The 20,491-nt window shown below is 34.4% G+C and overlaps 3 protein-coding genes across 6 annotated transcripts; 2 read left to right on the plus strand and 1 right to left on the minus strand.

The window, feature by feature from the left end:
* Positions 1-1,677: 1,677 nt before the first annotated feature.
* LOC107404982 (DEAD-box ATP-dependent RNA helicase 17) lies at positions 1,678-6,567 on the minus strand. Its single transcript, XM_016011995.4, has 10 exons — positions 6,359-6,567; positions 6,042-6,114; positions 5,794-5,903; positions 5,152-5,295; positions 4,835-4,943; positions 4,368-4,723; positions 4,214-4,287; positions 3,725-4,020; positions 3,058-3,304; positions 1,678-2,284 (listed from the first exon to the last, which is right to left on the minus strand). The coding sequence occupies exons 1-10, from the start codon at positions 6,492-6,494 to the stop codon at positions 2,036-2,038; spliced, it is 1,794 nt and encodes a 597-aa protein (XP_015867481.3). The 5' UTR covers positions 6,495-6,567; the 3' UTR covers positions 1,678-2,035.
* Positions 6,568-6,850: 283 nt separating this feature from the next.
* LOC107404984 (uncharacterized) lies at positions 6,851-10,311 on the plus strand. 4 transcript variants are annotated; one of them, XM_048478961.2, is made up of 8 exons: positions 6,851-7,113; positions 7,466-7,785; positions 8,112-8,205; positions 8,571-8,707; positions 8,791-8,874; positions 8,958-9,059; positions 9,161-9,240; positions 9,877-10,311. In XM_048478961.2, the coding sequence occupies exons 2-7, from the start codon at positions 7,480-7,482 to the stop codon at positions 9,215-9,217; spliced, it is 780 nt and encodes a 259-aa protein (XP_048334918.2). In that variant the 5' UTR covers positions 6,851-7,113; positions 7,466-7,479; the 3' UTR covers positions 9,218-9,240; positions 9,877-10,311. The 4 variants fall into 4 exon arrangements, with proteins under 4 accessions (XP_048334918.2, XP_048334919.2, XP_048334917.2 ...); XM_048478962.2 differs by having other exon boundaries at positions 6,852-7,064; positions 7,471-7,785; XM_048478960.2 differs by having other exon boundaries at positions 6,855-7,064.
* Positions 10,312-14,312: 4,001 nt separating this feature from the next.
* Positions 14,313-20,458, plus strand: LOC125423791 (3-oxoacyl-[acyl-carrier-protein] synthase II, chloroplastic). Its single transcript, XM_048478959.2, has 14 exons — positions 14,313-15,131; positions 16,424-16,629; positions 16,708-16,911; positions 17,336-17,446; positions 17,547-17,642; positions 17,798-17,843; positions 17,954-18,033; positions 18,398-18,466; positions 18,666-18,750; positions 19,126-19,280; positions 19,355-19,435; positions 19,553-19,612; positions 19,745-19,907; positions 20,038-20,458. The coding sequence occupies exons 1-13, from the start codon at positions 14,750-14,752 to the stop codon at positions 19,859-19,861; spliced, it is 1,692 nt and encodes a 563-aa protein (XP_048334916.1). The 5' UTR covers positions 14,313-14,749; the 3' UTR covers positions 19,862-19,907; positions 20,038-20,458.
* Positions 20,459-20,491: the final 33 nt, after the last annotated feature.

The following is a 20,491-nucleotide window of genomic DNA, read 5'->3' on the forward strand; positions in this document are numbered from 1 at the left end:
ATATAAAAGTGGGTTATTATAAATATATGGTGGACTTGGAAGTATATGTATATGTGGTAATAATAATGGTTGAACCGAAGGTGGTCATGGGCATAATAACGTCATACCAAACCTTGTATGTATGAGTGGTTTACAGTGCCATAACTTTAAATCATTGGCCATGATAAGCAAAGATCCATGTATCACAACTTTCAGGAGGATTTTCCGCCAAGAATTCTGTGACCAAAAAGTTTGGTAGTTCCTGAAAACAACATATACTTGATACAAAACTATAATTTCTTATTCTGTTAATGCATGCACTCAATTGACTTGGACAACATAAATTAATGGTTTTTATTGAGCACCACCGATTGAGCTAAGGCTATTTTAAATCTTCAATAATGTCAATTAAAAGAAAAGCTTGTGTAATTTTGGGTTAATTCGAAAGCCTGTACGCATTACTAATGGCTTTGGAGTTGGATTAAATTTCATATCCTGATTCCTGAAGTTTACAAAAGTGAGTCACAATCAAAGAACGAAGCGAAGGAAGTGCAGGGAACGAGGGAATCCCCGACAACAGGGACAAGAAGTGGGCCAAGGGACGAGTGGTGGGCCAGGAGGTGAATTAAGACAGATAGGGCCAAGTTTGTAATTGAATATGGTGGTGCAAGTGGGCCCGAAAGAAAACCCAACCAAAGGATGCTAAATTCACCTGACGTGGGGGGATGGACACCTCAGCATCATGGTGTCTAAACTCTGAAGTGGTGTATGGTCGTCCACTCGTCAACGCGGATGATGCAATGCGGTGCTCTTCGAGTTCTTCTCTTCTTCTGGGTCCCCCTCCCATTCCCAACCATGTGCTTCGTTTTCTTCTTCTACTTTTGACTCTAATATTTCTCTCTCACTCAATTAATAATAATAATAATAATCTTCTTCCAAATTTCTGCTTAAAAAATTTATATTTTACCTCATAAGCCCTTCTTGTTCGTGTTTTTAGATGCTATTTAGTAACATGGTTTTTAGTTTTGGTTTTATTTTTTTTATTTTTTATGTTTTCCATAATTTGTTTATGACAAATATTAATTAACAATAATTAAATTTGGTTAGGCATGTAAGTAAGGGGAGAAAAAAAGAAAAAAAAAAGGAAAAAGAAAAAAAAAAAACATAAACATCAAGTTGAATACAAGTTCAAATTGTTTTTTTTTTTTTTTCATGTTTATATTTGTTTAAGATATTGTAACAAACTATAATTATCATTAATAACATTTGACAAAAAAAATAAAAATAAAAAACAGCATCTATGCTACACAATGACACTTTAATAATTTTCATTTTTTAATCCCTTATGTAGTAAATATACCATATTCATACCCAAAAGCAATTGAGCGGAGACAACAAAGTTTTTGGTGTCTGGTATGGGACATTTAGTTGTTTCCATCGTCCAGAAAACATGTGATGTGAATTTGTTCGTTAGGTAATAATGGAAAAAAACCTCGAACCCTAAATGTCAATCAAGTTCGTTGCTTTAATATGGGTCATGGATTTCAGCTTCCCGAAATCCTGTGGATGTGTTATAATTGTCAGAGAATCACATCCTTCAACTTTGATTAGGTAAAACAGCAAGTTTTACAAGAGACAAAACTTGCGGCCGACCCTCACTAAAAATATATAAATAAATCCATGTGATTTTGGGTTAGATTCGCTTGCAAAGTACTGTTTCATTTCAAAACTATTGCTTAAAGTCAAATTTTTTACAGCCGAATCTGAATACCAACTCTCAAAGGACTAGGGTAATTAACCTCGTACCATTTCTAATCTAAGCAAATGCAACAATAGACAGCCACAACATCGTAATCCACATATGTTGTGCTTCACACTCAGCTTCCATCTAGTTAAAGTTAGCTCATTACCACCAGATTACACCAAAAAAAAACAAAAGTAAAGAAAGCATCTTTGTGAACTTTTACTATAGCTTACAAGACAATGACCCACCAGAATAAAGCTTCTCCAATTGTGCTTCTCTCACCTCAATAAACCCTTCGTGTGGGCTCTGGAATCAAGTTTTACTAATTACCTTCCTCTTTTTTGATAACCCCTTTTGCTTTTCGTTTCTCTTCCTCTTTTTTGTTTCCTTCTGGAATGATTTTCCAACCAAGGAGGGTTGTTCTTTGAGTGCAAAGCTTTTTGCAACATGCCCTAAGTGAAGCTTCTTTACCATAAAGATTGTTTTTAGCTCACCACGATGGGCAGTATATGCTCGAACCCAAGAGCAAAATGCATTCTTTGCCAGCTCCTTCATATTTGACTGCAAAAATACAAGAAAATAGTTTAAACTTTCTTTCATCAAACTTACTTGTATAAGCAAGTTGCAGTCTTTATTGATTGAGAATCTAGCATAAGTAAAACAAGTGAGTTAAAAAGACAGGGAATATTCTTCTAAATTAGAATGACACATTATGCAGAAGCTAGGACCAGTCCTAGATAGGCTCAAAATAACAAGCTCAGTTCCAACTATATAAAAGTCAGTGAAGAAAATGCCAATGTTCTCAATTACTAACCATATGCATAATTAACTCTTCATCTCACTAATTTACCCCAAAAAAAAAAAAAAAAAAAAAACCTCTTAATCTCACTAAAAAGTTTTTCAAATGGTTTTGCAGAATCTGCTTATTTGTTCTATAACTGAATAAGAAGATGGTCAGGATTGCAAGACCCACACAAGACATTTGAAATCAGAGTTTCAGTATTCAAGATGCGCACCACGTTGCTAGAACCAAATCTTTTTAAACAGTTCCATAATCTTATCAATTTCTGTGGGTGCATGCCCAGATTTGTGCCAAAGTTATGATATCTAATACATTATATTTTTGTATCATCAATTAATGTCAAAATTTAAAAGGTGCTCTTTCAAAACAGTAAAACATTATGAATTGTATAAAGGTTACAACATTATCAATAATCACTAAGGTTAGATCATTTACAGTCTATTAGATAAGAAAAAGTCATACAATCATGCATAAACTGCAAGCTTCGAACAATATTCAAAGAATACACAAGATCAAAATGCACATGGTATACCTCAGCTAAGATAAATGCTTCAAGTGCCTTCTGCAAAGATAGAACCCAAGGATGCGACTCTATGAAAATAAATTTCTTTCTATGGTGCTTCTGAACATAGGATGAGAAACCATCCAACACTTTGAGGAGAGGGTAGTCTGTTAGCGGCACACCATGCTTCTCCAAGTGCTGTAAATAATCCATTTCAACAGGCTGTAAAAATAACAATGCGACTCCTTTTTGGCCCAACCGAGCAGTTCTACCAACCCTGCATTGTGATCGAATGCAACCATCAAGCTCCTAAAAAACTCTGCAAAGGCAAGATAACTTACTTGCTAGGCCCAACCTAGGGCAGTTTTCCATGCTCAGAAACTAGGGTTCACATCAATAAATTAGATAAAATATTAAGCAATCCAGAAAAGAATTCATTCCGTTGACAAAACAAAGGTTATGAGATATGAAAATTTCAGAAACCATTGAATCTAAGCAGCTTATTAAGTCTCGGGAAAAATAAGAATATATAGAGTCGGCATTAAAATATGTGATGTTATACATGCAAAATAATAATACAGACGGTACTAAAGTGGAAAAATTGGAAGTCAGAACTGCTGCCAGTTTGTTGCCAGACGCACACAAAAAAACATGTATTAAGAAATAGGACCAGTAAATGAGTAAAGTGAAGCACTACCTGTGCACATATTCAGTAGCCTCGCCTGGAGAATCGTACTGTATGATACATTTAACTTTTGGAAAATCTAACCCTCTAGCAGCAACATCTGTGGAAAAAAGAAGAGCAAACTTCTCCGCCTTGAAAGCCTGAAACGTGATTCTTCGATCCTCCTGCTTCATATTACCATGTAACCGGAAAGTTTTGCATTTAAGAAACATCTGTTTTACTTCTGCCTCTGGTTGTGAATATTGGAATTTACTCAACAATGAGTAGTGAAAATCCACTGCATCACATGTTGAAAAGAATACCACAATCTGTAGAATGAGTATGTGAGTGAACTTAGAAAGTTGAATAACAATAAGATAGAACTCAGAAAAATGTTCCTGTAACTTTGGGAAAGGGGGTGCTCTCCAATTAATCGTTTAGATTTGCACCTTGTATAATCCATTCATTATATGAAATGTTTCTATTTTTAAATAAGAAAGAAGGAAATCAGATGATACATACCTTTGAGGATGCTTCTCTCTCCAAAAGATGCTTTAGAATGGAAAGAAGTACAGCGAGCCGTAAATTACATGGTACTGCAATGAAGTTTGCTTCGAATGCTTACATCAAGATATCATTGAAATTATAATTAAACAAAAACCTAGTTAGCACAAACCTTTTACATATCTCTGAATTAATTGCGCTGGAAGTATATAATCTCCAGCAGAAGGGCTTGTTATTTTTAATGGCTGTCCCATGTCATGCATATCAGATCCTGCAGATCCTAAATCCTCTGGTGATGATATAGGCTGCATCCTTTTGTCTTCAAGACCAACCATAACAGGATTCTCTAAACTAATTTTAGCAAGATGATTTACTTTTTCATTTAGTGTAGCTGATAAAAGCAAATTCTGCCTCGGAAATTCAGACACACTTGAGGCTGAATTATTCATGCTAGTGGAGTCATGTTGCCTAGAACCCAAAATATCTAGAATTTCTTCTATTTCTTTGCCAAATCCTAATTCCAGAATCCTGTCAAGGAGTACACAGTGCAAAGGAAGGCAAAGTGCAAAAAATGGTCAGGATACATTATTGTACATGTTCTGGGTAAAGTTAGAAATTATAGTTGATTGTATATCGTACATATCTGCTTCATCAAAAATTATCCATCGCAAATTTGTGTGCAAGAATGATGTTGTGTTCTTTAGGTGATCCAAGAGTCGTCCAGGAGTTGCAACAAGAATAGATATGCCTGAAGATGATAAAGTGTGAGAGAAAACATACATTTGATAAGGAACTTAATGAAGAGAAAATATTTGCTAAAAAACCTAATAACATACAAATTTTCTATATAACTAGAGACCACCCATTAAAGTCTCAACATATTTAGAGAGACGTATTTGAAAATCTAAAAAAAAAAAAAAAAAAAAAGATTCTAAATAACTATACAAGTATCCTACCTTTGCGCAACCTGGCTTTCTCTTTTGATCTGTTTTCACCACCCATTATGTAACCTGGAACAATCCAATGAAATCGGTGCAATATCTTCTGCAGAATTTCATACACCTGCATGCATAACTCACGCGTTGGTACAAGAACCAACGCTATAACCAACACAGCTTTCAATATTTTGTGATTAAAAAGGAAGGAAAAACCACACAAAACAGTCACAATTTCCAGCACCATAAACAAAGAAATCATGTTTTCTTAGGTCCTTCAACAATTATTTCCCTATATTATGGGAGTCACAGCTTCCTTGCTCTAAACCAAAATAGTTATCCATAAAATAAAATAAGAAAAGAAATTGACACTCCCAAGTTAAATACTTGTTTCAAGAATCTCCTCGAGGTAATTTACGACATAAAAAAATACGTCTACGCATTTTGTGAATACAAATCACGGTATCACTTTCACGAATCAAAACCACCCATAGATTTATAATTGTCTTTACTATTTCAGCAATTTATTGCATTTGCTTAAAAAAATAAATCGTTCTTTAATAAAGCAAAGTATACAGTTCAAACAGGCATTGACTGGAATTCCAGATAATAAATGCATGAAAAAAGAATTGACACATTCGTACAGAAAAACAAAACTAGTACCAAAAGTTCCATCAGACCGCTGAATTCGAGGATTGTAGTTCTGCAAGTGGTGAATAACTGGAGCCAAATAAGCAACCGTTTTGCCAGTGCCTGTTGCGGCATTAACAAGTCTGAAATTTTCCCATTAAAGAACACAGACAATAAAATAATAAGCTCCAAACAAATACAAGACTCAGATTTTTTTTCTTTTCTTTTGTTTTGTTTTTTGAAATAAATAAAAAATGAAGAATAATGAAAGAGAAGGATACACATGACGGCCGGATAGAATGGTCGGAATTGCTTGAGCCTGCACTTGTGTAGGGACTTCAAAACCCAGCCTTTCTGTTTTAAAAACAAAGTTTACAGAAGTTACAAACCACAAAGTCTGTGAATTGAAAGCTAATTAATTAAGCTTTTAACTTATTTAAGCTCCAAACAAAAACAAAAACAAAAACAAGAACAAAAAAAGCTCTTTTATGAGAAAAGTGGAAACTTTTTGTTATTCTCGTTCAACTAAAGATTAAATTTATATAAACCATAATGCCCAAACTGAGTTCAAAGGCAGAGAGAGAGAGAGAGAGAAGACCTCGGAGCTGTTCGCATAAGGTAGGGTGAAGGCCAATACTGGAGAAAGAACAAGAAGCAAAGATCTCGTTTTTACTTTTGTTGGTAATAATATCTTTGCCTGTGTCCATGGGATTCTCGCGCGTCTTCACCGCCATGCCCTTCAAATATTTGCTCTTCCACTACTTCTTTCAACCTACTGCTGCTGCTTCTTAATTCTCAGACAACACAAGGTCAGGTCAGGGTTCTCCAAATAAAAACGATGTCGTTTTCATATCTATGAAATTTTTTTTGTTTTTGGGTGGTTATTCTCGTGGGCTTTATTTGTTTCGATTTGGGCTTGTCTCAGTGGCCAATTTCACAAAGATTCAAAGCAGATTGAATTTTATCGACGACAAAAATAATAATAATAAAGGTAAAAATTGATCCAACGGTTGTAATCCCATCATGATTGAGATTTCCCACAATTGGCATAGTCATCTGGACCACCTTGCATCCACTGTAAAGTTGACCCAGCTTAAAGTCCACCATAAAAACAAGCGGCAATATTATACGATAGCACCAACGGTCTTGATTTCCAAGAGCAGATATCAAGTGTGTCCTCGTTCCCAGATAATCATTATTATCGAGAAGCGCTTCCGGCTTGCCTGAGCTGCTTCCGCTTCCCTTCGTTGGCCGTGGAACGACGTCTGCGAATTTCCTCTGAAGCAGATCTTATTAATCAATTTGTAAGCTTTGCTACCCCACTTCGCTTCTTTCAGCTCTCTTATTTTACAGGTATTTTCCTTGTTTTGTATTTTTTTGGGGGTTGTGGTAGGGCTTTTGCATTTGGATTTGGATTTGTGAGCAACTGATCCAGCGCCTCATTTTGTTGGGAAAATTAGATGTTATAGATAAATTCGATATCATGAATTTTACAGCTTGGTTGATTTTACCATCTTCGTTTTCCCGAAATTTGCAATTTTTTTTTTTTTTTTTTTTAACCCAAGAACAATTAGGTTAATGAAATTGGATTATATGTATTCTAGGTGCTTCTATTTACCAATTTGCTTGAAGCAGCAGCATTTATGTAAAAATTTGGTGAAATTTTGAGTTTGATTTGTTTGCGAAAATTTGGATTCTGTGTTAGTGTAGCAATTTGAGATGGGTCACGAAGATGAGGCTGCTGAAATTGATAGCTTGGAGAAAGGTCTGTTGTCAGATACTGGTTCTCGTCAGGACAATGGAGCTGAAGATGAATCAGTGCTCTATACGGCATCGTTTGATGCGATGGAAGAGAAATTTGTCAAGTACCAAACAGCTCAATGGGTTCTTTACTCTTTGCTTTTGATATTGGCTTGGGGATTGGGCTTGTTTATGTTGCTTTATTTACCAGTTAGGAGATACATACTGCGCAAGGATATTAAATCACGAAAGCTTTATCTTACGCCAGACTCCATTGTGTACAAGGTAAATTTTCAATTCCCATTCAAGTTTCTTTCTTATTTTTTCTTTAAATGAAAAACTTTTCTGGGTTCATTAGTTGATTTTGTCAAGTTTGCTGGTTTTCTTTCCCAAATTCAGGATCAGCAGGGACTAACGGTTCTTTTATGAAGTAGTTGTAGTTCTCAACTTTCAACTTTATTTTGTTGAGTTATGGGTTTTCTGGTTTTAAATTAAGCTCTCTTGATGGGTTATCGTATTTTTAATTATAGTTTTGAACATATTTTCTTATGGTAGTTATTCGTTGGTTAACATTTTCATCAATTCGCTGATGTGTTGTCTCTTTAGTTCAGGTTACAAGGCCCGTCCCATTTCCATGTTTTGGGGTATTGAAGAAAGAGAAGCATATTCTGTTACCTTCAGTAGCTGATATTGTTATTGAACAAGGTAAAATGTTTGTATATTCTCTTTAATAGTGTGCCGAATTTGCAATGTAGTGTAAAATCTTCGTGTTAACTTGAAATTAAAACAATTGGCGTGGTGGTATTATGCAGTTGCTAGCTTGCGGCTGTTACATATTGCTGCTATAAACAAGCCGCTTGAGAATTCAAGAGTCCAAATTAAATTCAAATTTGAAAGTTGTGGCTTAACTGCAATTCAAATATAATCCAACTGCAATTCAAATATAATCCAACTGCAGTTAGACACATTATAAAGATCTTCCAGTCTTTGGAAATTTGCTTGTCCTTTATCTTTATGAAGTATCATTTTGACTCTGATGTTAATTAATCCTACTGCTAATATATTAGTAGCCTTGAATGTGATCTCAGGATACCTACAGTCTCTTTTTGGCGTCTACTCACTTAGAATAGAGAATGTTGGTATAAGAAGGCCACCGAGTGATGATGTTCAAATCCAGGGAATTGCAAATCCAAGTGCTTTCAGAAAGGTACTATTGAGTCAAATCATAACCGTTTAGTGACTTTTAACTAAAAGATATACTTTACTTCATCTTCCTTCATGCCCCTTCAGGCTGTTTTGATGCGCCTGTCAACTCTGAGGAATGAGGCTTTCTCCAGACAAGTTTCCACAACTGAAGATGTCCCAAGTTTGGCGGTAGGTTTATGTTGTTCAACTAGGATTTGTGTCTTTGGAACTTCTGCTTCTCTCTCTCACTCAAATTGTCTTACTTTTCCCAGCTGCATATGTCACCATCAAAATCTTTGAGGCAGGATCCTTTATCTCGTTCAGGAGAGCTATTTTTACTGCAAAAGCTAGAGGAGGTTGGCAATTCTGTCAAGGTAAAGTTAACTATAAATTTCTTTATTTGTTTGTTATTTAATTTCTTAGGTATGTATGCTTTTGTTTTTAACCATAGACATGTCTTTGATGTTTACTACAGAGAGTTCAGACCTTAATTGAGAAGCAACGACCTCAAACATCAGAGCTGATAGAATGAGCACGTAAATTGAAAAATGCACAGTAAGTTTCAACTTTCTTGGCCTATTGTGTGTGCTTTTAAGAACTTGGTAACATGATTTTCTTACTAGTTTAAGGAAATTGGTCACAGATTTCTAAATGCTGTAATCCATTGGTTTGTTGAAAGTCATAAATTTTTCTATTCATGCTTATTTGGATTTTTAACAAGTCTGTGCATGTATTAGCTGTCTGCCTGCTATGTATCCTGGCGTCTTGAAAGAGGAATTTTCTTCTACTAAACAGTCTAGAACTTGGTAACAGATTTAGCAACAGACTCAAATATTTTAGATATATTATCACATATTCACACTTCTGGTAGTATATAGATGATACACAGCATAAGATACTCAGATGAACATTGAGAAAGTTTTCAGGTTTAAGGATCTGGTTTCGTTTGTTTATATGGTAAAATAAATCCAAGACAAGCTGCTTCGACAGGTTTGTACTGGGTTAGACTTGGTTAAACATGCAAGCAAGTCATAATGTGCATTGGAAAATATAAATCAGCTTTTCTCAAATATAACCTCATAGTTCATTTGTTTTGTGCTTCTGTGTGATTTCTGTTTAATACTGTTCAAGTTTTTCACAAACAAGAGATGCTGCTGATTTGAGTTACCCTGATTTTGGTATGTGATACAGGATACAAGATATGGCATAGTGTTCTTTCATACTTATTGATGTAGCACTCTCAAATCGATACACTATATCTGCACATTATGAGCAATTCAGGAGTTGACAATCCCAAAAACGATTCATTGTTGGGTCCTAATGAGTGAAATTTGTTCCCGCTTTTTGGCTGCTGGGTGGTGCCAAGACTGATTCCCCCAATTCCAATTGGTGGTCATTTTGATTTACTCGATTGAATTTGACCATTTACAAGTATAGAAAAGAGTAATCCGTGTAAATTTCTTCTCTTTTTTTTATTTTTTTATTTTTATTTTTTGTTTTGTGGCTTTTGGCACCAATGGCCCATGCAGCACTAACACCATTTGGAGCTTGTAAACGGTGCGACATCGTCCAAAATCTGTGACTTTTTAACTGCTAAATTATATACTAGAAAAAGAATTTTCATTCCCCTTATCTGGGAAGGGGATTCTCCTCATGCGCAGTGCATATGCACTTTAATTGTGTTAAAAAGTCACAATGTGGATGTTTTGGATACAGTAGTACCAATTGCAAACGTTAGGGTGTTGATGCTAATTTGATACCATATAAGGTAAAATGGAAAAATCATAAATTATATGGGGGTATTGGTGCCAAAAATCCAATTTTTTTATTGTCTTCGTTAAGGTCTTTTCCGTTTGCCTTGCTTACTTTCTTGTAAATCTCCTCTCTTCCTGTAATAATATTTTCAACGTTCTCTATATGGTTTCTAAATTTAATTGATGCTGTTGAACGTGAAGACTTTTTTAAGTATTAGTGAATTGAATCGATGTACAAAACATAGCATGTGAATTTCGGTCGCATTTAAGTCCGTCCCTCGTGCTTCTTCTTCTTCTTTGTTTTCTTTTTTTCAAAAAAAAAAAAAAAAAAAAAAAATTGAAAAAGAAAATAAAAATCATAATTCCATTCCTCTTAGTTAAACGATGAACAATAAAACGTGGCGGCACACTTTTTAGGAATGAAACAATCCACGAGGCATGTACTCGAAGCAGTTTGTGGGATATGTATCCTTTTCATGGTGTAGAAGGAAAACTAGTAACATATTTCTGGACCAGAAAGAAAGAAAAAAAATAAATAAATGTTGGTCCCTAAATATTGTGACGAAAGGAATGAAATGGTCCCAAGGGGCCTAATTTTTCCTAGTCACCAGCATAACCATCCAATGAGTATCACGTGTCACGTAGCAGGCCCATTGGTGAGGACAAAGTTGAATTTGTTTGTCAACCACGTGAAATAAGTAACGAGTCTCTATGATAAAGTGCTTCATTCAAGTGTGTATAGATTTCTATATATATACATTTTTTATATTTCTATATATATATATATATATATACATTTTTTTTTCTTAAATATATTTGCATTTTTTTGGTGAATGAAGATGGTAATATATTTGCATATATACGCATACAGGAACTATAGGTGACATTTTTTTCTTGTATAATATTAGTTCAATTTTATGGGATGTTTATTCATTGTCGTACAGTTCTGTTGGGAAGTTTAATTGCAAGAACTGTAATTGAGCGTAAAATTCTAAACAATAGTTAGAATAAAGTTGTGTGAATAAGAGAGGTAGTTGGCTGTCCTTTCTCTTTGTTTAAGTATGTAAATAATATTTTATGATAAATATTTTTTGGTGGATTATTTTTTATATTTACATGAGCAAATGTTGTTAGTACGAAGAAAGCAAATTTAGGAATTTGGTTGGGAAGATGGATTTTAGCTTACCAATTTTGACTTCTCATTAAATTCTGTTTTTCTAAACAAAAAAAACTATATACTATATATAAATAAATATATATATGTCGAGATATTAAAATTAATTTTATTTAAAGTTATAATCAAATTAGTGTGAAAAATTTTATTAAAAAATAATGCATATATGATATAGGCCATGGTATCGTATATATCCGTTCTGATAACCTCCCATTCACCACCTTCTCAACCACCGCCTGAGTCAACGTACGGTAGAGAATGCAGAACCATCGTAATTATGCTATTCCATTTGATTTTTCTTTCTTTTTATTTCGAAACATTGATTTTTCGTCATTGAAAATGGTTTTTCTGAATAAACATGTTTTTATTTTATTAAATTCTTTTATCGCCCGAAAAATAAACATGTTTATATAATATTGAATTTTATCATAAAGAATTGATTGCTAAATAAGTTAGATGGTTGGCTCACATTAAGTAGAGGCATTGTTTTGTGTCTGCACATCGGAAATTTGGCTGTGCGCTTCGAGTATTGTTTTCAAATTTATTGAAAACAAACCACTTTTTGCTTACTTATTTATGATGGGAAATTGGTATATACCATGATGTAAGTAAGATGATTTTCTCAGTGTTGGTTTTGTCGTCTAAAAATAATATCTGATCGTCTTTTTAGGTCCTTTTTCATATTTTTGAATGTTCTGGTTAAATTTTGTATGGTTGTGATTAAATGAATTATTAGTCCGCTCAGTTTCCCATGAACCTTTTTGGACTCTTAAAATTAAATACAGTTTATGTATACATTAGGCAGAAATATAGTTGATAACTTGATATTAAATAACGTAAATTTTCATTTACATCATTTTAATTTTGCCATTATTTCATTTAATTTTATGTTAAAAACTCATAATTAAATCTCTTTTTGGTTTTTTACACATCAAAACATATCTATTAATTAATTTTTACCAATTAAAAAAATTTTAATTTTTTTATTTTACAATTAAATAACATTATGAAAATATAATTTTAATCTTTAATTACTAAAATTAATAGGTAAAAACTTATAAAAGCTAACAAAATAATGTTTTAAATAATTCTAAGAAAACTAAATGGAAGTAAACAATTATTTTTCAATTATATGTGATCAATGTGAAATACTGATAAAAATTTAAAAAAATATAAATGAAAATTTTCCTATTTAATATGGTTGGCAAAGCTTATCAATGAGACGTGTAGATCATTATGCTATTTAATATATTTTATGGTTTTAAAACACACACACACACACATATATATATATATATATATATATATTTTTTTTTTTTGCTGAAATAAAACGCACATATTATATATATATATATATATATCATTCTTTTAAAATCTCTTTAAGCTTCTTTTGTTTATGTCATCCCTCACGATTGAATCTGGTGTTTTGATTTAAAGTCCAGATTTCCATATTAATTAAAAAAATAAATTTAAATACTGCAGTCTCTACTCCATCACAATTGATGTTTCAGTGATAAAAATCCAGCCCTATGGTGCACAATCGCGTGGTGGGTAAATTATTAATAAATCCTCATAAAAAAAATAAAAAATCCCAGTTATTTTTTATTTTTATTTTTGGTGAAAATAAAAATATCCCGGTTGATTCATCATATTTAGTTGGGTATATTTGGAGATTATGGTATTTATTTTCAGCGAAATCCGGTGGAAAGCTCTGCCGTGTTAAAAAGTGTGAAAAAGAAAGAAGAAGAGAAAATGGTTAAAGGAACAGAAGATAAGATTTTGGACTTTGTGTTAGTTGTAGAAATCAACAAAGTACGTGCGTAGACGCAATAAAATGGGTGTCATTGAAGCAGCGTGACGGTGAAGAGGTTGAATTTGGATCGGACCCAATTGAGTTACCAGTCACAGATTGCGTGACAAAAACATTCTGATTTCTAATTACAAATGTTGGATTGCATGCAATTACATCCTACCACAACTACCGCCATGCATTTTTTTATACATTACGTGCTGCTTCTGTAACCTGCAATGTGAAGTTCGTTGAGACTCAGACAACTTCCTCTTGCGTCTCAATATCATATGCACTGTTTTTTTATTTATTAATTTTTGCAAAAAAATATAATAATTAATTAAACTTATATATATATATATATATATTTATATGTAGACCTCATTAAACCTTTCAGGTTTCAACAACCAACAACAAAAATACTGTCTCTACATTCATTCATCGTTAATTTCTCGAGGAAATTCAGATTTTGATTTGGTTATAAATTCCACTCGTTGACTTTCTTCAAAGGCTAAACCTATATAAATAAATATAGGACCTCCAATTTTCATTTTGGTAACTATATAATTGAAAAATTCGACTATATAAATCAATTATAATGCATAATATGAACTGTATGTGGTTTAAATTGAAAGCACAATGTTGATAAAGTTCATCGATTCTAAAATTTGAACCAATCAATCATTTCCATTAGTTACCAAAAAAGTATTTATATATATATATATATATAAAGAAAAAGAAAAAGATGGGTATTGTAGTCTTTTCAGGTGATAGAAGTGCCTAGGACTAATTTTCTCCATTGCAATATAGGTTATAGCCAGCAATGCATTACATCCAAGTTTTCAGAATTTTCAATGTGAAATAAATTATACACATAAATATTATTAAAAAAGAATTAATTAATTATTCTGGAAATCGATGTTTTGTAAATTTGTTACACATCTTGTATTTTAGTCTCCCAAAAAAAAAAAAAAAAAAAAAATACAGTGAATGAGTGAGTGAGAGAGAGAGAGAGCACTTGGCGTTCTCTTCTGAGGACGACTCAGATTGCCCAAAACTTGGCATCTTGAACGGTTTCAAATAAAAACTTCCAAAGAGGAAGAGATCGAATGCGACCTTCCATTTCCTTCCTTAGCCTTCCCCTTCTTCTTCTGCTCCACCATTACCACCACTATATTCGCCGTCTCTCAAACCCGACCTCCACTTCCCTCCACCTTTCGTTCCTCTTCTATTTTTTCTTCTTCTTCTTCTCCCTGTTCGCTTAGGTTGCCATTTTCATTGGTGGGATTTGCTTCAAAATCGGTTTTTTTTTATCTGGGTTTTCGATTTTGCCATCTGGGTCCTTCCATGGCGGCCTCCTCACTTGCATCTCCTCTCTGCACGTGGCTCGTGGCAGCCTGCATGTCGGTCACGTGCGACAGAGACTATTCCTCGAGCTCGTCCTTGCTTCAGTCGTCCAAGAGATTGAGCAGGTGGGCTCGGAGGAGGAAGGTCTGGGCGAAATGTAGTAGTGAGAGTGCCGAATTCAATAGGGGCTTAATTTCGTCCTTCTGCGGATCCAGCATTCAGGGTCTGATGAGCTCGTGCCTCGCTTTCGAGCCCTGCAATGAGTACCATAGCTCCAAGGGGCTTTCTTCTTCGGGCTACAATGGCTTCCCCTCTCTGTTCGGATCCAAAAGTGCTTCTACCAACCGCAGGCAAAGGCGTATCAATCGAGCCTCTCTTTCGGGTATTTGTGTTTTTCAGATATTAATACTGTTATACTTAATTTGAGCTCTTAAACCCAAGTTTGTTTGTGATTCTACTTTTTAGATGCATATTATACTCTTTTTTATTCCCCTTAATAACTTGGGTATCTGGTTTTTGTTTTTCAGAAAATTTAGTACATATTTTAGGCTGTTTATTTATTATTTATCCTCGGTTTTATCGACATTCTTATTTGGCCAACTTTCTTTGGACTCATTTCTATTGGAGCGCAATTGGTTACTAGTTTTATTTCATTTTATTTTATTACTTTTATTCTCTTTTTTATGTATTCTGAAACACGATTTTATTGTAACTTTAATTGAGTGTTACATTCATTATTGTTGGGGACCTGAGATCCAGTTATGTAAATTGAACTGTTTGACACATTAACACCCTGTTTTCCCATATATTTGGATACCGAGGTAATTGGAATGAAAAATAAATTTCTGTGTTCTGTTTGTTTTCTATTCTGCTAATAGAAACGAAAAAAATGTCTGGAAACCCATTAATGGTTACTGTGGCTTGCTTGCAATAGCGTATGGTAAATACTAGATACTAGTGGAAGTCACAGGCTTTACTTTCTGCAAGTTTTGCATCGTGGATATGTTTTTTTTCCATTACTAAGATTGTCCTGAAATTGATCAGCCATACAGGTCTGATCTTCTTTGAGGATGATGTCTCATGGGAAATCATGCTGTTTGTTTTTGCTTTTTTAACTGGTGGTGATGGGGAAGTTAACTTTCACGCAATGATTTTGCTAATAATAAAGTTTCACGCAATGTTAAAGAGGACAAAAGTTAAAAATATATGACCATTTTACGGTAAAAAAATATTGAAAAGCAAACACCTTGTTCTACGTCTGCCTTTTATCAACCTTGTCACCTAATCCAAGTCAATTTTCTTGTTTTCCCTCTGTGCTAACCATTGAAAGATGTCTTGGAGAGCGAAAACATATTGTACTAAGCCAGGATTTGTGTTATGAAGAAGCAAAATAATCGAGAGAACTAGTTAGTATTCTGTTACTTTATAATTACATTTTTTCTTTTATGGTATAGTTGAACTTTACCCACTCAGTTATTAGGCTTTCACAATTTTGATACTCATCTTATGCATGAAAGAATATGGATGTGGTTTGTTGGCTTTGCTCTGTGGCAATGGTGTAGAAGGAAGCTTGCCCATTAATACAATTACATAACTAAATAACTATATTGTCCATGCTGACATGTCTGTCTATTTCCTTTTTTTCTTTCTACTTTATTGCTCTTCAAAATTTAGGGGAAACCATGGCAATAGCTGTGCGACCTGCTGAGGGGGTGAGTACGAAGAAGAAACCTATGACAAAGCAGAGGCGAGTTGTTGTGACTGGGATGGGTGTGGTGACCCCTTTAGGTCATGATCCAGATATCTTTTATGATAATTTGCTCGAGGGTGTTAGTGGCATAAGTCAGATAGAGACTTTTGATTGTGCCCAATTTCCAACTGTAAGTTGTCTTCTAGATCTGTTTTCAAGTGTTACTCCCTCTGCATGTTGTTCTTAGTGCTTTTTTTTTATTTCTCAGAGAATTGCAGGAGAGATCAAGTCATTCTCGACTGATGGATGGGTTGCACCAAAACTAGCCAAGAGGATGGATAAATTTATGCTTTACATGCTTATTGCTGGCAAAAAGGCCTTGGCTGATGGAGGAATTACAGAAGAAATAATGGATGAGTTTGATAAAGCTAAATGTGGAGTTTTGATTGGCTCAGCAATGGGTGGCATGAAGGTAACTAAGTGCTCTGTAGTTTACCAAAGTACACAAGGCAAATGAAAGAGGATGAAAATTTGACTTAATGAAAAGCTTGTACTAACTAGTAGTCAATCTCATGATACATAACAAATTCATTATGAAATCTGCAAAATTATATCACATCTGCTGCCTGTGGTTTCCAAGCGTAGGAAGATTTGCCTTCCCAAGCCCAAAATTATTTGCTTCAGTATTCTACTTGTCTTGACTGTTACAACTTTACTGACCTTAATCAAATGGTATCATCTAGTAAAATTATATGCAGAAAGTAAAATTTCAAGCTATAGAGAACCATGTAGAGCAACATGACCTGCAGATGGGACAATGAAGCAGTTTTGTCAGTGTCATCTTGTCAAAATAATGTATTAACTGACTACTTTTTGTTGTTTTATGTGCTGAACAGGTTTTTAATGATGCTATTGAAGCTTTACGGGTTTCATATAAGAAGATGAATCCTTTCTGTGTACCCTTTGCAACTACAAATATGGGCTCTGCCATGCTTGCGATGGATCTGGTTTGTTCAAATGTTGATATTACTGTATTACTAGGATGTCTTCTGACAGCTGTTTGAATAATGTACTTGTCCTAATAGTTGTTTGGACAATGGATCGCAGGGATGGATGGGCCCAAATTATTCAATTTCTACTGCTTGTGCAACTAGCAACTTTTGTATTTTGAATGCGGCAAACCACATCATTAGAGGTGAAGCGGTAAGTGTTTGGCTTTAGCTGCTATCTCAGCAGTCAGCATGGTTGTCTTTCAACTCTGAAGAAATTTGCTGAACTAGTTCACATGAGAGAATAAAATATTATGAAAAGATGGTGCTAAAATTTTATTATAATTTTTTCAACTACTGCTTATGCAGGATGTGATGCTTTCTGGTGGCTCAGATGCAGCAATTATACCCATTGGTATGTTTTCCAACATGTCATTTGGACTAGCTCCTCTTGGCATTATTGTATAACCATGAACTTGTTAATGTTATTATTGTTCGACTTCTAATTTTCGGTCATTGGTGCAGGCTTGGGTGGATTTGTGGCATGCAGAGCTCTTTCACAACATAATAATGACCCGGCGAAAGCTTCACGTCCTTGGGACATTGTAATATTGTCACTAACCCTTTTTCTTTCATGCTTTCTTTTTCCTTTTTCCGTTGGTTGTGACTGATAAATGTTGTAAAATTCTGATCAGCACATGAAGCAGTGAGATTATTGATAAATGAAATTCACAAAAATCTATATTATGAAGTTTTTTTACTCAGTTAATTCCAGTAATTTCATGAAGAGTGATCAAGCCAGCATTCTACCTCATGTTATTTTATTTTATTTTTTGTTTTTCATTACAAGGAAATAAGACAACAAATCATGATGTCTCATTATGTCTTCATTTGCGGGATATAAACTGATAATTATTAAGCTTGATATTGGAGGTAATTGACTGCTCTTCTGTGTTTGTTACTGAACAGAACCGTGATGGATTTGTTATGGGAGAAGGAGCTGGAGTTTTGCTTTTAGAAGAATTAGAGCATGCCAAGGTACTTTTAAATCTACTCAATAGTATATAATATACTTGGTATCTGCATTTATTTCTCTTTCTCTGTTTCATCTTGTCTCTTGAAATTGTTTTCTCTAATTTCATATTGCATTGATTGCTATGCTCTGTGTTGTCATAACCATTCTTGCAGAGATGTTCTAGTCAATAATGCATTTAATCACTTTTTTCTGATTTTGCAGAGAAGAGGCGCAAATATCTATGCAGAATTTCTAGGTGGAAGCTTCACATGTGATGCTTATCACATGACTGAGCCTCATCCTGATGGTAATTTGCATTTCCTTCAACAATTACGACTCTGCAAGCTGAAATTCAGTATTATGTTCTCAAGCAGAAAGACCCTAAGCCATCTTCCATATTTTCCTCTATCGCTATTGTTGTTACTCTACTTTCATGGTTGGGCAATAGGAATAGTCCACTGGAGATACTACATTTTTACTATTGAAATTAAGCGAAAATTTGTTGCTAAAATGGTTCTTTAAAATATATATATATATATATATATTTCTCATTTGAGAATTTGGAAGGTGCTTTCAAGAACAATATTGTTCATGCTTTTGCATTTTGGATATCCACTTTTTTGGGTGTTGATAATCTCATGAGATCTTCTAGTAATGTTTTCTATTTCCCTGTCTGCATCAGGTGCTGGTGTTATTCTCTGCATAGAGAAGGCATTAGCTCACTCTGGGGTATCCAGGGAAGATGTAAATTACATCAATGCACATGCTACATCCACACCAGCTGGAGACCTTAAAGAGTATCAAGCTCTCATGCATTGCTTTGGCCAGAATCCTGAGGTAACTTAATTAGTGATATAAGCGACTTGTCCATCTTTTATATACAACCATGCTAAGAACTCTACTTTTTGCAGTTAAGGTTAAACTCTACGAAATCCATGATTGGTCATCTCCTAGGAGCAGCTGGTGGTGTAGAAGCTGTAGCAACAGTACAAGTAAATTATATTTTACTATGGTGGTTTCAACTGGAAGAATTCTAATTTAGGTCAATTACATAGCACATATGTTATCATTGCCTTCCATAACTCTAGTTATCATGTATATTTGCACAGGCAATACGAACAGGGTGGGTTCATCCAAACGTCAACCTGGAAAACCCGGATAAAGGCGTGGTATGTAAACGTATGCCTATTTTGAAAATAGTTTTTGTCTGATGATGTTTTCATTTCCATGTTGATAGAAGAGTCGACGTTTTTGCAATCTGTGGCATTGGGTGATCTAACTTTTCTAGCACAATATAACAGGACAGAAAATTTCTTGTGGGGCCAAAGAAAGAGAGACTTAATGTTAAAGTGGCATTATCTAATTCATTTGGGTTTGGTGGCCACAACTCATCAATCATACTTGCCCCTTATGAGTAGAACAGATTCAGTGGGCTACTTCAACCTTGTTATGATGATGGTGAAGGTATATATCTATTAACGAGGTCCTTTCCTTTGGCGAGGGATTTGAAATATGAGAGAACTCAATGGTCATGTTCTAGTTATTTTCCTATATTAAAAGTGGTTGTACTGACGAGGCTTGCTATGTCTTGCAGCTACTGAGAGAAGCGAGAAATTTCCTTTGTTTCTGCATGTCTTTTTGATTTGGGGAATGCACATGGGCATGCAGATCAAATTGGTTGGACAGCTGATCACTAGGGAAGAGACAATTGAAATGGCCCTTGGGATGGGGAACAACATTCAGAATTCAGCCAATGTTTATCATGGAATTACTTTTGCTTCCTAATGTTAGAAATTTTCCTCTTTGCATAAATTGCCATACAAGGGCTTTATTTACTATATTAGCCACTTAACCCCTTTTAATCAATACTGGCCTTGTTTGGTATTTTTATTTTCATGTACAAGTAGATGGTTGATCAGATTGATTTGATATCCAAGTTGTAATGAATTTTGATCAGGCGGTTGCATAGGTTATAACTTTTGACAGCTGCGGGCTGTGGTGCTACGTTTGTCTAATCTCTTGTTCACTTTCTAACACCCCATTCCTTG

The sequence above is a fragment of the Ziziphus jujuba genome, chromosome 7, assembly GCF_031755915.1.
Source record: "Ziziphus jujuba cultivar Dongzao chromosome 7, ASM3175591v1".
NCBI classification, from domain to species: Eukaryota; Viridiplantae; Streptophyta; class Magnoliopsida; order Rosales; family Rhamnaceae; genus Ziziphus; species Ziziphus jujuba.

Excerpts from the sequence above, each read along its gene's own strand:
- LOC107404982 (XM_016011995.4), bottom strand. The coding sequence starts at position 6,494 with ATGGCGGTGAAGACGCGCGAGAATCCCATGGACACAGGCAAAGATATT. Across the intron at positions 5,296-5,793 it reads GCGGTCTGATGGAACTTTTG|CGTTGGTTCTTGTACCAACG; the intron begins GTACTAGTTTTG and ends TGTTGGTTATAG. Across the intron at positions 4,288-4,367 it reads AATTCAGAGATATGTAAAAG|TACCATGTAATTTACGGCTC; the intron begins GTTTGTGCTAAC and ends ACTTCATTGCAG.
- LOC107404984 (XM_048478961.2), top strand. The coding sequence starts at position 7,480 with ATGGGTCACGAAGATGAGGCTGCTGAAATTGATAGCTTGGAGAAAGGT. Across the intron at positions 8,708-8,790 it reads ATCCAAGTGCTTTCAGAAAG|GCTGTTTTGATGCGCCTGTC; the intron begins GTACTATTGAGT and ends ATGCCCCTTCAG. Across the intron at positions 8,875-8,957 it reads AAGATGTCCCAAGTTTGGCG|CTGCATATGTCACCATCAAA; the intron begins GTAGGTTTATGT and ends TACTTTTCCCAG.
- LOC125423791 (XM_048478959.2), top strand. The coding sequence starts at position 14,750 with ATGGCGGCCTCCTCACTTGCATCTCCTCTCTGCACGTGGCTCGTGGCA. Across the intron at positions 15,132-16,423 it reads CAATCGAGCCTCTCTTTCGG|GGGAAACCATGGCAATAGCT; the intron begins GTATTTGTGTTT and ends TTCAAAATTTAG. Across the intron at positions 19,281-19,354 it reads GCTTTGGCCAGAATCCTGAG|TTAAGGTTAAACTCTACGAA; the intron begins GTAACTTAATTA and ends TACTTTTTGCAG.